This window comes from Platichthys flesus, chromosome 17 (assembly GCF_949316205.1).
Source record: "Platichthys flesus chromosome 17, fPlaFle2.1, whole genome shotgun sequence".
Classification (NCBI taxonomy): Eukaryota; Metazoa; Chordata; class Actinopteri; order Pleuronectiformes; family Pleuronectidae; genus Platichthys; species Platichthys flesus.
Genome location: NC_084961.1, coordinates 13189960 through 13204339, shown reverse-complemented (window position 1 = coordinate 13204339; position 14380 = coordinate 13189960). Strand labels below are relative to the sequence as shown.

The window sequence follows — 14380 nt, the reverse complement described above, 5'->3', positions numbered from 1 at the left end:
CGACCACCATCAAATGCACATAAACTGTAATTACGCTCCGTTTTCAATGTAACCTTGGGCTCCGTCGCACAAACACACAGACACAGATGGACACAGTTTCCATCACATCACAGATGGGTTTCAAACCATGATGAGTTGGTCAGGCATACGGCGCCAGCTTAAAAATCAACTTTCAAAAGGATTGCATTTGTCCCAGAAGGCATTGTTTTTGATCCTTTATACATTTTTTCATTATATAAATGACGATGTAAGGACTTTTCCAAGAAACGGTTGTTTGAAAGCTGTTTTTGTGGCCTTTTGTTCACAGCTTTTTGTAGTGGGAAGCAGTTGTGTGTGTTTTGTTCAATAAACAAAGGAGTTTACAGCTCCATGGAGGCTTCAGATGTATGGCAATTATTTAGTTATTTAATAATTTAGCATATTCATTTTGGAAGGAGTATAATCTTTTTTTTGTGGTGTTCACAGGGAATTAGAAAATGTAATGAATTGAAACCACTCCCTCAACACAAGTGTAAGGTTACAGCTTAGCAACGCTCCTCAGAAGGTCTTGTCTCCAAAGAAGCAACTTTTTTGTTCCGAACGTGATTTGTTTGTGTGCTTTGAAGTTGCAATGTGGATAACCAGGACCTATGTGTAAACGGAATTCAAACAACACACTAACACCTTTTTTTAAAATTTGTATGATACTGAAGAGGAAAGAAAAAAGATCAGATGCAATCAGTAAGAAGCTACTATAATGAGCTGATTGTAAATTATGATGATATCGGCAATTCGTATACCAAAACATTTTCCAACTTGAGGTAGAAGTAAATATTCGTGAATGTACCTGGAACACTGGAATGGAACACAAACACACACTGACTAAGCTAGCTTCTTGACACCTTTTTCTAGCTTTTATGTAAGACTAGGCTAACCGGCTACTAGCACTAGCTTCAAATAGAATGACCAGGAATGGAAGCGCTAACCATATTCTCATCTTAGTCTCTTCCTAGAATTGTCGTGTTTGTCCTCTAAACATCTTGTCCCTTCTGCATTCCACACACTTACCATGCAAAACCACTGTCAGAGTTTAACCGACTCACCTTGCTCCGATGTCAGCGTGTCGCACCATCCCAGGCTGAGGGCCAGCAGAGTCAGAGAGGAGCAGAGGAGCCACATGGTTTCACTCCTCCGTCAAAACACACCTTGCCTCGGCCACCAGCTGATGGAGGAACAAGCAGAAGAGAGAGAAAGTCAGAACCTGTCTGTGCTCCTGTCCGTGAGGCCCTCCTTTACCTCTGTCGACAGCTGCGCATTAATGCTGGCCTGCTAAATAGACTTTGATGTATATTTATGAGTCAGTCATAGCTGATGTGTTAATTACGTGTTGTGATGTGGGCTATGTTAGTGGCATATGAATTAACTAGAATGTCCTCCATTAGGGAGTGTAACTCTGCAAAGTCTGATCATTGTCACACACACACACACAGGTGTAGATAAGATGAGTAGAGTGCCCAATGCACACATGACGGAATCTAAGAAATAAAGCCATTCTTTAAGTCAGGTAGAGACCAAACAAATAGCTACTGCATATGCGAAAAAACAAGGGCAACTTGCACACATGAAAGTTAAGTGATTTACATGCAGACTGGCTGGTCCAGAGTCAAACAGACAGTGGGGCCAAAACCCACAAACACATCTGGAGACTATTCCGTTGGAGCCGTGGTTCTGTTGCAGCAGATGCTTCCACGTGGCCTAACAACAAGCGCACGCACACACGGAAGAACTCATGCACAGATTAAGATGCTTGCCACGTCTAGATAATCATTGTATTCCATCTCCACAGCCCCTCTGCTTTACTGAAACACACACAAACACACACACACACGCACACAAGAATGCGAGCACACGCACACGCCGCCCACTCCGACACGCACAAACACATCCCGCCTGACCTGGACTTGCCCTCAGCATGTGCGAGGACCCCATAACTCTGCAGTGTTTACAGGAACAGCGGGACCCTCGGGGCGGGCAGGCGAGCAGACTGTGTCTCTGTGCACACACCTGTCCCGTCTGCCAGGAGAAATGATCCCCACACTCCCCCAGGGGTACACAATGTGGTGCTCCTGCCCGGCCGAGGACACGGTGTGAATACCACACTGACCTGGCTGCCTGCAGGGTGCTGCTGCTAACAGACAATCTGGTGGAGGACAGGGTTTCAAATTATCCCCGGAAATAACAAGGGAAGCTCGACATGCCCCACATTGTGAATTATGCATCCAGGTTTTTCGGGGGGACTGCTGACTCAAGGTGTAGTTGCTTTTCTTGTTTTCTTATGTTTTAAAAAGGCCGGGTTAGCATTTCATGAGAAAGAACAGGAACTCTTTTCTTACTATGGTGTGCAAAATTGTTGGACACAACTACGAACCACTATGAAGTAAAAGTAGACAGCAAGAAGAAGAGTTAAATAGGTGGAAGGTTAATTAAAGCTTTAAACAGCTTTGTGCCATTAATACCGGCTTCATGCCACATATTCACAATAATAAGAAGGTTCACCCAGTGAGTAATATATGATACATCACAGGCCAGAGAACACGGGCTGAATGAAAAGTTACAGCTCGTTGTTATTATTATCTGGCAATGATCCAAAACAATTTAATAGGCTTCCCTAATATGAGTTACTACGGATGTCTCTCTCTCTCCTCTGGTCACCGCACTAACTCCGCAGCGCCGTGGCCACCCAGCTGACTACAGCAGATAAAAGCGGGGTCAGGCCGCCGGTCTCGGCCGATGGGCTGGCAATGAGCCCGGTAAGCAGGCGGATCAGGTCACCGAGTGCAAGGCCAATCCAGGAAGGAAAACAATGCCAGAAATGAGAGTCTTCCAACACGAAAGGGCTTGAAGACACATGCGCCGACAACATCGAGAATCACCTTGCAGAGACCAAGTGTTTAGAAATGTTGAAGACAGCAGTCCTCAATTTAAAATCAAGAGCTGTTCAGTAGTTCCAGGACTCATTTTCAGTTCTGGGTCCAGACCTATTTTCTACTTGACTCCCTGTACTATTATCAGTTCTAGTGCTTTTTTATGGCTTGAATACATTGACAAAAGTGGCTCTGATACTGTCCTTCTTAACAATGGAGGCAATTTGTGTCTCTGTGCTTAGCAATTTTTGTTGTCACACATTTCATCATCATTGCCATCGCTTACAGAACAACAACACCATTCGAGGCCTTGTAGAGGAACACGCTCTGACAGAATTAAATGAAACATGTCCTCTCTGTGGATAGACAAGAGGATTGCTTATTAGCCACCCAGACACGGATGGTTAAATAACAGAAGCTAACATTTTACTTTTTCCCCCGTAATACTTAAAAATGTGAGAACCTGGCCTAACCATATCAGCCATGTACTATATGAGGGATTCACAGCTTTTCCAGCTGTCTCTTGATCCAGTATACTGCGGCAAGAAGATTGACAGACAGCTTGCTCACAGGGTATCTGCTCCCAATTTACCCAGCGCCGTCTCACACACACAAACACACACAGAGCACAGAGTGGTTTTGGTGCAGGGCTGTGAAAACAATCTCCCGATCGGTATATGGGGTCGTCACCCAGAATTAATCCAACGGAGAGAGTCCTCCCTCACAGTGGATATGTAGGGTACTGCTGTAAAAGTTGACTTGGATGCAGGAATAACAACGAAAGGCTTGAATAACAGGAGGCCAGGTACATATGAATTCATTCATATCTGATGGTTAGAGAAGTTGCAGAAATGTGAACAGAAAGACTAAACAAACAGACTGTCAGACAAACCGGTGGAGAGAAAAATCAACATAAGCCATTTCACATCGTGGTCTAATCAAAGAAGTAAATATCCGAAAATTAATATGTTGGCGTTAACCTGTCAAAACACCACGCCATGTTGGTGAATCACGATCTCAATCTGCTTTCATAACAAACTGCATGTGAGCACAACCATTTCAGAGTCAGTTGCTCCAGAACTTGTCCTGCCAGCCCCCTGGTAAAATATCCGTAAAATGTACGAGTGAGCCAATGTGAGATTCCTGTAGGAAAATGATGGTTCTAGGAAAAAATTGACTCAAAACTGAGAAGATTAAAGATATCGCAGGAGGATAAAGACGTGCCAGACACGTAGAAGATGCAGTTGTTGATGTGATTTTAACTAAAATATAGGATTTCCGCAGCAGAACTTACACGTCATGTCCTGCCTCCTCATGGCCTACACATGTGCTAGCCCTCTCCGGAAAGTTCCAGACAGTTCCCTGTTGTTGAGCAACATGTCTGACACAGAAACCCTTCTGCTGTGTTCTTCATGTAGGAATAGCAAACTCTAGAAAATGTTCGGACCCCAAAGTTCATGTCAAATATAGTGCTGTGTTAGCAACACACATTTGCTTATTATTACTAAATGGAAAGTGCATTATCACACTGGTAATTATGTCATTACTTAAGTATTGTAGATTAAATGTTGACCTGATGATGGTGCTAGAAGAAAAGTCAAAGCATCACCAAAGTTCACAATGCAATTCTTCCTTAGTGGAAAATAAATATCTTTTTCCGTTACATTTCAGTCTAGACCAAGTAGGTTGACCGACAGACAGAATGGACGTTGACGTCCTTCAACACATAATCAAGTTTTCCAGGATTTATCATTTCTTGCTGATAGGTTTTAGGACTGTCAGAAGCTTCTACTTTCTGTAATTCTAACTTGTCATTATGAATGCAGCATCACATAAACCTTCAGCCTCTGGAGCTTCGGATGTGCTTCAGGGCTGAAGCTGAGACTGCACCGCATTGTCCCGGCCTAGATAAGATATCCGATGGCCAGAAGCAATAGGAACTTTCACACTCGTAAAGGCAAAATCCAACTTGTATGACATGCAAGTTTTTACTAGTCTAACATTCTGGGTAGTGTTCAGGGCCTTCATATGAATAATGATCCTGACTGAGAAGCAGACCAGCACAGCTGCAGATTAGGAGACATGTAGGGAGTATTGAACACAAACAATGACCCCTTCCAAGTATGTGCAACACTTTGTATGCACATACATTAAGTAATTATGTAAAGTGAGTTCCACTGTGATGACGTGAACTAGTCGGAGTGTGGGGCCCGTGCTTTGCCTGGCTGTCGGCCTTCAGCAGGGAAGCTGCTTTTCATCAGCTCGACTTCACATTTCTGATCGTCCAACGCTCACTTCACCACTAAACTGAGTAAAAGTCAAGTGGATGACACGATTTGCTGCTGGCGAACTGAGGATGATACAATTGGCTGCAGGCCCATAACAAAGGGAAGCAAGGATGCACACAACGCATTGGGTAGCCTGCAGCAGGTAAAAGTGAGCAACACTTATCATTATTTTAAATTCAAGGACGGCAACCGGGCAATTTTCCAACTGTTACCGCAGGAATGACCCTCAGTGGTTGAAGTTGGGTGATCTTATCAGACATTGTCTTAAGAAGTAGCTCCCTGGTGATCATGAAAAGGTGCAAAACTGAGCTCTCCCAAATTTTGCAAAGGGAAAGACTGACTCACAAAAAGCTCTCAAGAGCGCCCTAGGGTGCTTTTAGTGGGGGTGGGGTGCAATGACAGGATGCAAAAAGCCAGTGAACATGGGATGGCTGAGCAATGAAGAGAGCAGATGTGTCTGTGGCATTCAAGCTTCCTCCTCAGCACTTTGTTTTCTTTCCCAGGTTGCGGAAAAATAGTTTTAGGGAGTTTGGTTACTGATCTCGGAACAGTGCAAAGGCTCCGGCTCAGACATGACTTTCCTTGAATGATACGCATGTAGCAGAAACTGATCTGCTCATAGGAGGATTTTTGCCACTGGGGTTGAATGCAAACTACGAGGATTGACAGCAACAACCACATCGTGTGCTGCAATGAATCCTTGATCAGACATTAAAGGCAAATCAGCATCTTTTATTTTTATATACCAACTAGCATTGGTTCATAAATTAGTTTGTTTTTCAAAAGTCCAAAACAGAATAAAATTCTTTCATAGGCATATCTACAAAGCCCACGCAGCAGAAATAACTGTAATGATCTCCTCTGGGAGAGGGTGGTTTTATCAAACTTACAGTTTTTGGTTTTTGGTTCCTATAAGCACAGCCTTCAGTAGTGCAAACTGTGATAACCCCCCTAGGTGTTAGAGTGTGTCTATTGTGCTCTTTGGTGAACTTGCAGAGACTTTCTGGTATTAGTATTTAATAATATATATATATACAATATTATATGTCCATTTCCATGTGCTGTATAAAGTCTGCAGCCTCTTGCAGCCACAGTTTGTCAATAAGGTTTCACTGCAGCCGCTTTACAAACTGCACTCTTAAAAGTAAAGCTCTCAATTTTACACCACCAATAAAAGCCGTACCTTCAACTGCAGATCAATTCACAGGTTTGCGTCCACATTAATCCGGGAATAAATGCGCGTAAATATCCAAGGAAAACTCCCAACGCAATCACATGTAATCCAGTGGGAGTTTGCGTGTCCCCTCTGACTTTTTTTGTTAAGGCTTCTCCTTCCACGGAGAAAAGGGAGAAGAAGAAAAGAAAAAAAAAAAAGTTTGTGCACGATAGTCTGAGTCCAACTTTCCCCCTCCCCTCTCTCTCTCTCTCTCTCTCTCTCTCTCTCTCTCTCTCTCTCTCCTTACGCTGCTGCACAAACCAAATCCCCAGTCTCCCACCCTCACCTTCTCTTTGCTTTCTCTGCACTTGAGTTTCAGTTTCTCATTACTTGTTCTTGTTCTTTCCCTCTGTCTCTACCTCTTCCCCCTGTCTTACTCCCTTTCAGCTCTCCCACACACCCTTTCCCCCCCTCTCTCTCCCCCTGTTTCCACCTCCCCTCCCTGTCTAGGAGATCCCAGAGTGAAATCACCTTCTCCACTGAGCTACAGGAAAAGAGCCTGGAGCCAGTCTCAGGCCTTCACCCTGTTTACCCCTCTGCCTTCATCTTCTCCTCATCTTCCTCCCTCCCATTCCTCTCTCCGCCCTAAGTCTCAAGGAGGCCTTGCTTCCATCCTGTGAGGGTGAGGGTGTATTCATTAATAGAGGAGCAACGAGCGATGGTGGCCCCACCGGTGCATTATTGAGAGGAATTTACTCCATTAAAATTAATGAACTTGCTTATCAGACTTTACCTTTGATTGAAGTCCGTCTGCACAGCTTCCGTATTGTTTTATCAGCGGCTTTTATTGCTTCCAATCCATAAAGTGGCCTCGGTTGCAGCCCGTGACCATTCCGACACGTTTGTCTTAATAGCTGCATAAATTCAACCTTTATTGTTGGTAAAGTAATAGTTCGGGAGGCAAATAAATATCAATTTGGTGTGATTTATACGTGCATCTAGCGCTGCTGCGGTCTGATAGGTGCTGAGGAGTGCTCACGCCCTCGAGATATTTATTTCTGCCTTCTGTCGAGAGGTCAGCCGCTCAGCCGAGCAATTATCTGTCGCTCTCTCATTAGCTTTAACCTCCATCTCATAAAATAAAGAAAGTCTAACAGTGTCGGTGAGAAAGTGGGTGCAACAAAAAATGTAGATGCTGTCAGACAGAACTCTGGATAATCTCCTGGCACTCTCCAGAGGGGTTTTGTGTGAGAACACAGATGTAGCCTCCGGACATTCTCCAAACTAATCATGTGACAAAATGCTGCTCATCTTGTGACAGGAAAGAAAAAGAGGGACCATACTACACCTGTGTTGCGCTCCCTACACTGTCTTCCTGATCTTCATAGGATCCATCTTAAAATTGTAACGTTAACTTTTTATACTCTCAGCTGGCACCGCCTTACCCAGCTGAACTCCTGATATCAACAGCTTCCCATTTCATTGTTTAAAACACATCTCTTCTCTTTGGCCTTCTTGTTGAGTTGTGAACGTTTTTATCTCATTATATATGATTTTATATTTTATTAGGTTTCATTACATTTTTACTATTAGTATTTTGATGTATTGCGTGTTGCTGTCTTCTTGTTGAACACTTTCGTCAACCAACTTGTTTTAAATGTGCTATATAAATAAACTTGACAGTGACATCTTCTTCGCAGGATTTATACGCTATGCCCTGTATGCTGTGCCAACACTCACCTGTGCGCTCCAGTGATTTCTGCGAGGTTGTGAACACGTCTGAGCAGAGATTCTCCTGCCGCATTGTTCATGTGTGAAAGACAACCTTCAGAAAAAGTCCAGGCCCAACTGTGCAGACATGCTCCGTAGTTCATGCCTGAAATGTGGCTTTAGTTACTCCTAGCAAGGCCTCTTTGACTTGAGGATAAAAGGAACAGGAAGCGGCTGCATCGATGACTTTTGCAGCTGTCCAGTCCTCTCTTGACCTTTCACCCTGGTGGGACCATTGTGAACTGACAGCGTTGATGGAAGCGGGGTCACTCAGCTGCTGCCAGTTGGACATTTAGTATAGAATCTTTCTACGTGTGTGTGTGTGTGTGTGTGCGTGTCTATACGTGTAGGTAGCACATTAACATGGAGGCAAAGAACAGCTGTAAAATGTTAATTTATGCTCATCTGAACGCCTGTGTTAATATACACTGACAACTGGATACTTTATGTTGACATTTTAATACAACCGAATTAATAACAGTGAAATAGTTTCCAAAGATCTTAATTTATGTGATTTATTGATTAGGTCGAGTGTCAAGTTCAGAAACCCAAGTGCATGGCCCCCAGTCTATCCCATGAATATCTATTTTCACAGAATCACATTCCTGAAGGATCCTAACCTGTTAGACTAACTAACTGATTCCTTGTCTGCAGCGGCGACGTAGTTGAAGTATGATTGAAATATCTCAAAAACTATTGGATGGACTGCCATGATATATTTGGGTCCCTTAATGATTTCTAGGTTTTCCTATAGTGCAACCAGTGGGTCAAAGCTTTCTGCACTGATAGATGGATTGATAAAAAGTGAACAGCTTTGGAAAACACCTCCAACATCGGGGATGTAGTCAGAGAGCAAATGTTTTTAAACCGTTGTGTTTTCGAACATCATTCATCTGTTATCTTCTCCTCAAAGGGTCGGAGCCAATCCCAGCTGCCGTTTACACCATGGACAGGTAGCTGTGGCACAAATTACCATTAACTCTTGCACACGATTTGGAATCTTCAATTAACCTATCCACAATTTGCAGGTATTTGTATGAAGGTTGGAGAGCTCGGAGAGAAACCACGCAGGTATTTGATCTACTCAATTGGCCAAACCAAAATGAGACTCTCAATGGAGGATTTTCTATTTGCATCACTAGCTTGTCCTACCCATTACCATTGCACTGTTAGCTACTGTGAGCCACTACACTTACTGCAGCTTGGCTAGTCACATAGCTACCCAATTAGGGTCCACCAAATGGATAATTTAGTTTCTCAGGAATATAAGTTTTAAGCCGCATTTGATGGAGCCTTTCAAAAGGGGAAACTGTGAGTCTTCAAATCCAGCCTCTGAAGGATGTTGTCTGAAATGGGACACAACAGATATACTGCAACATCAATATTTTGTCATTTTGATTTGTGTCTTGCTAACCTTAGTTGTAGACTTAGTCGTCTTTGAAATAAGATAAGATTAAGATACATTTTTTGTCCCACACACATGCACACATGCACACACACGACATGCAAGGGGGGAAATTTGTTTTCTGCTATAGCCCATCTGGTGTACACAGGAGGACACACAGAGCAGTGGGCAGCCATGCACGGCGCCCCGGGGAGCAGGTGTTAGGGAGTAAGGTGCCTTGCTCAGGGGCACTTAGACAGTGGGGTGGGGTAGGCACTTTGACAGTGTGGAACAGATAAAATTTGGCACACATTGTTTTCTTCTGGATTTGTGAGACCACTCATGTAGAATAACATAACAAAATGCACCCTTTCCAAAAAGAAATACAAAAAGAGGCCCTTTGAAAACACACAGGGAAAAAGAAACTTAATAGTTGCCATAGATACAGCTGTAATACACATCGATTGCATGCAACAATACGTCCTCATGGAACACAAACACTGTCAGTGTTCGCTGCTTTACAAACACTCCTTCATCATCATCGACTCGCAGATACCCGCTTGATCCGCTTTGTCAACATTAATTCATGTCATCGATTAAGAGGCAGGGATAAATCTCTCTGCCAGAGTTTGCTGCTTTGGAGCGATCTGTTTAAAACGTGCCAAAGCATGTAATTGCGTATTTCAATTTCTAGACTTTCCCCTCCAAGGTGTGCATGTGATTGTGTTAAAGAGTGAAAAGGTTGAGAATAAAGATTCAGTTATTCGGAGGGTCTCTGCTGCTTCACAGGCCTCCCTGGAGCTACATTAGGGGCAACAGATTTGTCTTCTCATCCTGTTCTTCCCAGCTCCTCTGTGGCCATGCAGTGGCATGTGACTACACTCTTTTAGGGGGAATTGATGCAAATGCTCCAGTTCTCATGCATATCAGCCATTCATATCCACGCCTGGCGGGACTAAGTTGTGATGACAACCCTGAGAGACACGATCGTAAATGCTCCGTCATAAAAAAACGAAAACAAAAAAAAAACAATAAGAAATTGATTGCCGTGAAGGATCGACGTCTGTGATATTGTCGTAAAATGCAAAAGCCTTGAAGGGAGGAAGGGGCTGCGACGGAAATTGGCCGCATCCCAAATCACTGCCTGTGCGGCTGTTAAGCTAAACGACAGAAAACACAAAGGCTTCTGAACCTGACCTGGTTAGACTAGTCCAAGTTTCACCGGCTGGTGTGTGTGTCTGTGCGTGTTTGTGTGTGTGATGGTGTGATCCATTACAATCACACATATTGTGCGTGGTGGGTGGGTTTGGCTGAGCTCCAGCACTCGGCGGGGGAGCGTCTCTGGAAAGCAGGATCAATGAGCTAGTCAACGGGTATCGTATGGTGGTCTGAAAACGTTCCAAGATTTACGAGATGCGAGGCCTCGCTCTAACCGGCTTCATCCTGTCAGCAGTCGAAAGTTTTCGCCTCACCTTCTGTTCAACCATTTTTAATTGCACCTGCTCCATATATTTTAACAGGACCCCCCTTTATAATATGAAGTGGGTCTCCTCCATTCAAGCCGGTCCTCAGTTCCTCTAATTAAAAAAGAGAGGAAAGGCAATCCGGCCTTATTACAGCTGAGGAGATGAGCTTTGTGCCGCACTGACAAAGCCAGCGTGTCTCGGGGAGTTTTTTTTTCGTGGAGACTGGAAAATATCCACACCATTTGGGAAAACCTTCCAGGGGGTTCACCAGGACTAGCCACTCTCTGTCACATGCGCTCCTGGGTGGGGATCGCGGAGGGCGGGCTCCATATGTCTGTGCACATGTTCCCTCCCAGAACTATAATCCCACTATCAGAGGCTCTCCATCTTCATTCTCTCCTGCCTTCCTTCTCCGTCCTCCCTCGTTTATCTTCTATCAAACCCACCTCCCTCCTGCATCCCACCCTTCTCTAACCTCCTCCATCCACGGCTGCAGTCATATTAAAGGAGGACGTTTTTTCTCTCTCTCTTCCCCATCCTCCAGCTTCCCTCACCGCTCTTTCTTTCCCTCAGTAACTACGTGAGGGGCAGGGAGTGGATAGATCCTGGCAGTGTCTTTATTGGCTCAGTTATTTCCACTGCATGCTCTCGTGCTCCCTTAAGAGGATGAGGGATGGCATGGGAGCACTGGGGGAGAGGGGGGAGTAGACGGGATTGGATGGAAAAACTGAAAAAACAGAAAAACAATGAGAAAGTGTACCTTTCCTGTTCCATTTTTTGGTTTGCAGTCGCATTCAGAGTTGGAGGCAGTGAACCTTTATGCATGCGCGGCGAAAGTCTGAAACCCACTCGCACACGAGCGACTGAGGAGAAGATGGAGTCAGTGCACCCGCCGAGTTCCGGCGTCCTCAGTGCACGGAGTGGATTCTATTTCAAGCATGAGTGCCGATATAAATCAGTCAATCAATGAGGAAAGACATAGCCACAACGGCCCCATAAATGGGCAGTCGCGCAAAACCCGGTATAGCACACAGCGGTGAATTAGTGCAAGGGGGCGCCTGTTCTGATAGTCATTAAAAGCCTTGGTACACTATTGTGTACCAGTAAATTGGCCTAATACTCAACACTTGGTCTTGTTGACTGATAATAAAACCGAGGCTTCAGTTTAGCATGAATAAAACAGTGTGAACGTGTGTGTGTGTGTGTGTTTGTGTGAGTGTGTGGTGCTCCTCAGTTTGCTGGTCTGCATTATTGCTGCAATAAGCCGTGGAATGAAGTAGAACAAGCAGGCATTGAGCCAAAGCGCTCCCACTGCTGCAGCAAGCCGGCTACTCACGCTACAGCATCGCCACGCACCGAGCGCACATCGGATTTAAGACTGGAGCAGGGCGCCATAATACGTTACTAAAGTCTAATTTGCCAGTTGTGACATCAGGGAGGAAGCACAAAATAGAGCACAATAAAGGGAGGGAATGGGATCCATAAAGAAAAGAGCGAAAGATGGCCACTGAGGGAGATGGGGGGGAGCGAAGGAGGCTTGAGAAAGATGGAAGAGGGGGATCGCGTCTGCCACATCCTGCGCCATGACGACGAGCATGTGGAGCCTATTTGGCCAAATGACACATATTCCGACAACAGCACTTTATTTCTTTCCCCCCCTCCTCTCAGTCTTTCCATCCAGATGAAAGGTTGCAAAGGCAGAAAAGGGGGGGGGGGGTCTGTGGAATTATGCTGACACAGGCTAACGAGAAAGAGGAGAAGAGAGAGAGAGGGGGAGAGACACAAAGAGACATGCACAAAGAAGGAGGGAAAAAGTTGTCGAGGATATACAGTAGCTGCGGCAGTAGTTTTCCACTGAAGTCTGGAAAGAGTTGGTGCACTGGTCACATGATCACCAGGCCACGTTACTCAGAAGTTTATGGAGGCTCGCAGCTTCCAAGACTTTTGAATAGAGGAGGATTTTTCTTCCTGCCAGGTTTTTTACAAACACGCTGCATCAGCTCAACATGAGTCTCATGGCCTGCATGCCAAATGCATTTTCCACATTAAACATGTAACACAGGCAACTTTCCTGTGCAGATTATTTCCACTCTCCAAAGTCACCGAACTACGGCCATGTTCAGACCTGGTATTAACATCTGTCACCAGAGATTCAGCTCCATTCAGTTTATTCTCGTGTTGGGCCAATTCTCAACCTTATGTTGTAAGGTCAAATCCTTACAGATCAGCGCTTGAATGGTCATCACTAAGTTTGTGTTCACACACTTCATTAAAATGCATCATAAATGACTCTCCTGTGACCACTGTGATCGAATCTAACTTCCCCACTCAATATGCAAATAAACATGGCGGTCGTTGGTGTTCTGGAAGACCAAGTTATGTTGTTTTTACCCAGTCTGAGTTTACAGATGTGTTTATTTTGTTTGTGTGTCAGTGTATGTGTGTCTGCATGTGTTGGGAGCGAGAGAGACGTAGAGAGAGAGAGTAGTTAGGTGGGGCTGATTGAACGTTGAGCTACAAATTTAAATGAGATATCAATCCTTTTGTGGTGATCAGTGTTTGGTCTTCACCGCATGCCTCCCAGACCACCTCCATACCTAGTTTGAGAGACTGGATCTCAGGACCCACTTGGATGCGTTGAGACTGACCACTTGTGATCACTCAGGATGGATGTTAATACCAGGTCTGAACAGGATCTAAATTAGAAGTAGTGGCGCTTTGCTCTTCCCCTCACAATGTAATTAATCATCATGTTTTCTTTTCTGCTCAACTTTCTAATTGCCTGTTTGGGCATGCAAAGGAAATGCTTATGCGTGGATGTGTGTGGATATGTAAATGTAATTTGCTTCATTCTTAATGCTCATAGACTTGCTCCCAATCACACCTGTGCAGCCACAAAGCCAACAACCCTCCACCTCAGTCTCTACAACGCTGTGTCAACATGGCACTGTCCAAAACACACAATTAGTGAAAGCTGAGCAGTGTCCTCAGCCCTTTCAAATATGTTGTACGCTTGAGTTTGTTTGAGTTTAGCTAAGTACATGAAAGTACATAAAAGATGCTTGTCTTCTTTTTCTCTTCTGTTTCTTCCCTCTTTCATCTGATTTTGGCATAATAATCAATCAACGTTTCTCATATGTGGTCACGATTTCTGGGTAGTGATTTAAAGAACGAGGCCGTGAACACAAACTGACGAAATAAGTTTTGTCCATCGGGAGGCTGGATTCAGATAGGGTGAGGAGTTCAGACATCAGAGGGGAGCGTGAAGTAAAACGGTTTCTCCTTCACGCTGAGAGGAGACAGTTGACCAGACACAACCAACCAGGAGGAGACCCCTGGGTACACCCAGAACTCACTGGAGGGATTACATATCCAATCTGGACTGGGAACACCTCGAAATGCCCCGGGAAAAG

The 14380-nt window shown here is 44.6% G+C and overlaps 1 protein-coding gene across 2 annotated transcripts in view; it reads right to left on the bottom strand.

Moving 5' to 3' along the window:
- Positions 1-6525, bottom strand: part of col16a1 (collagen, type XVI, alpha 1) — a 66315-nt gene extending 59790 nt beyond the window's left edge. For both annotated transcript variants that reach the window (XM_062409830.1, XM_062409831.1), the window contains exons 1-2: positions 6375-6525; positions 1083-1201 (exon numbers count right to left, since the gene is read on the bottom strand). In XM_062409830.1, coding sequence (XP_062265814.1) covers positions 1083-1158 — 76 coding nt within the window. In that variant the 5' untranslated portion in view covers positions 1159-1201; positions 6375-6525. The remainder of the gene's footprint in view (positions 1-1082; positions 1202-6374) is intronic.
- Positions 6526-14380: the final 7855 nt, after the last annotated feature.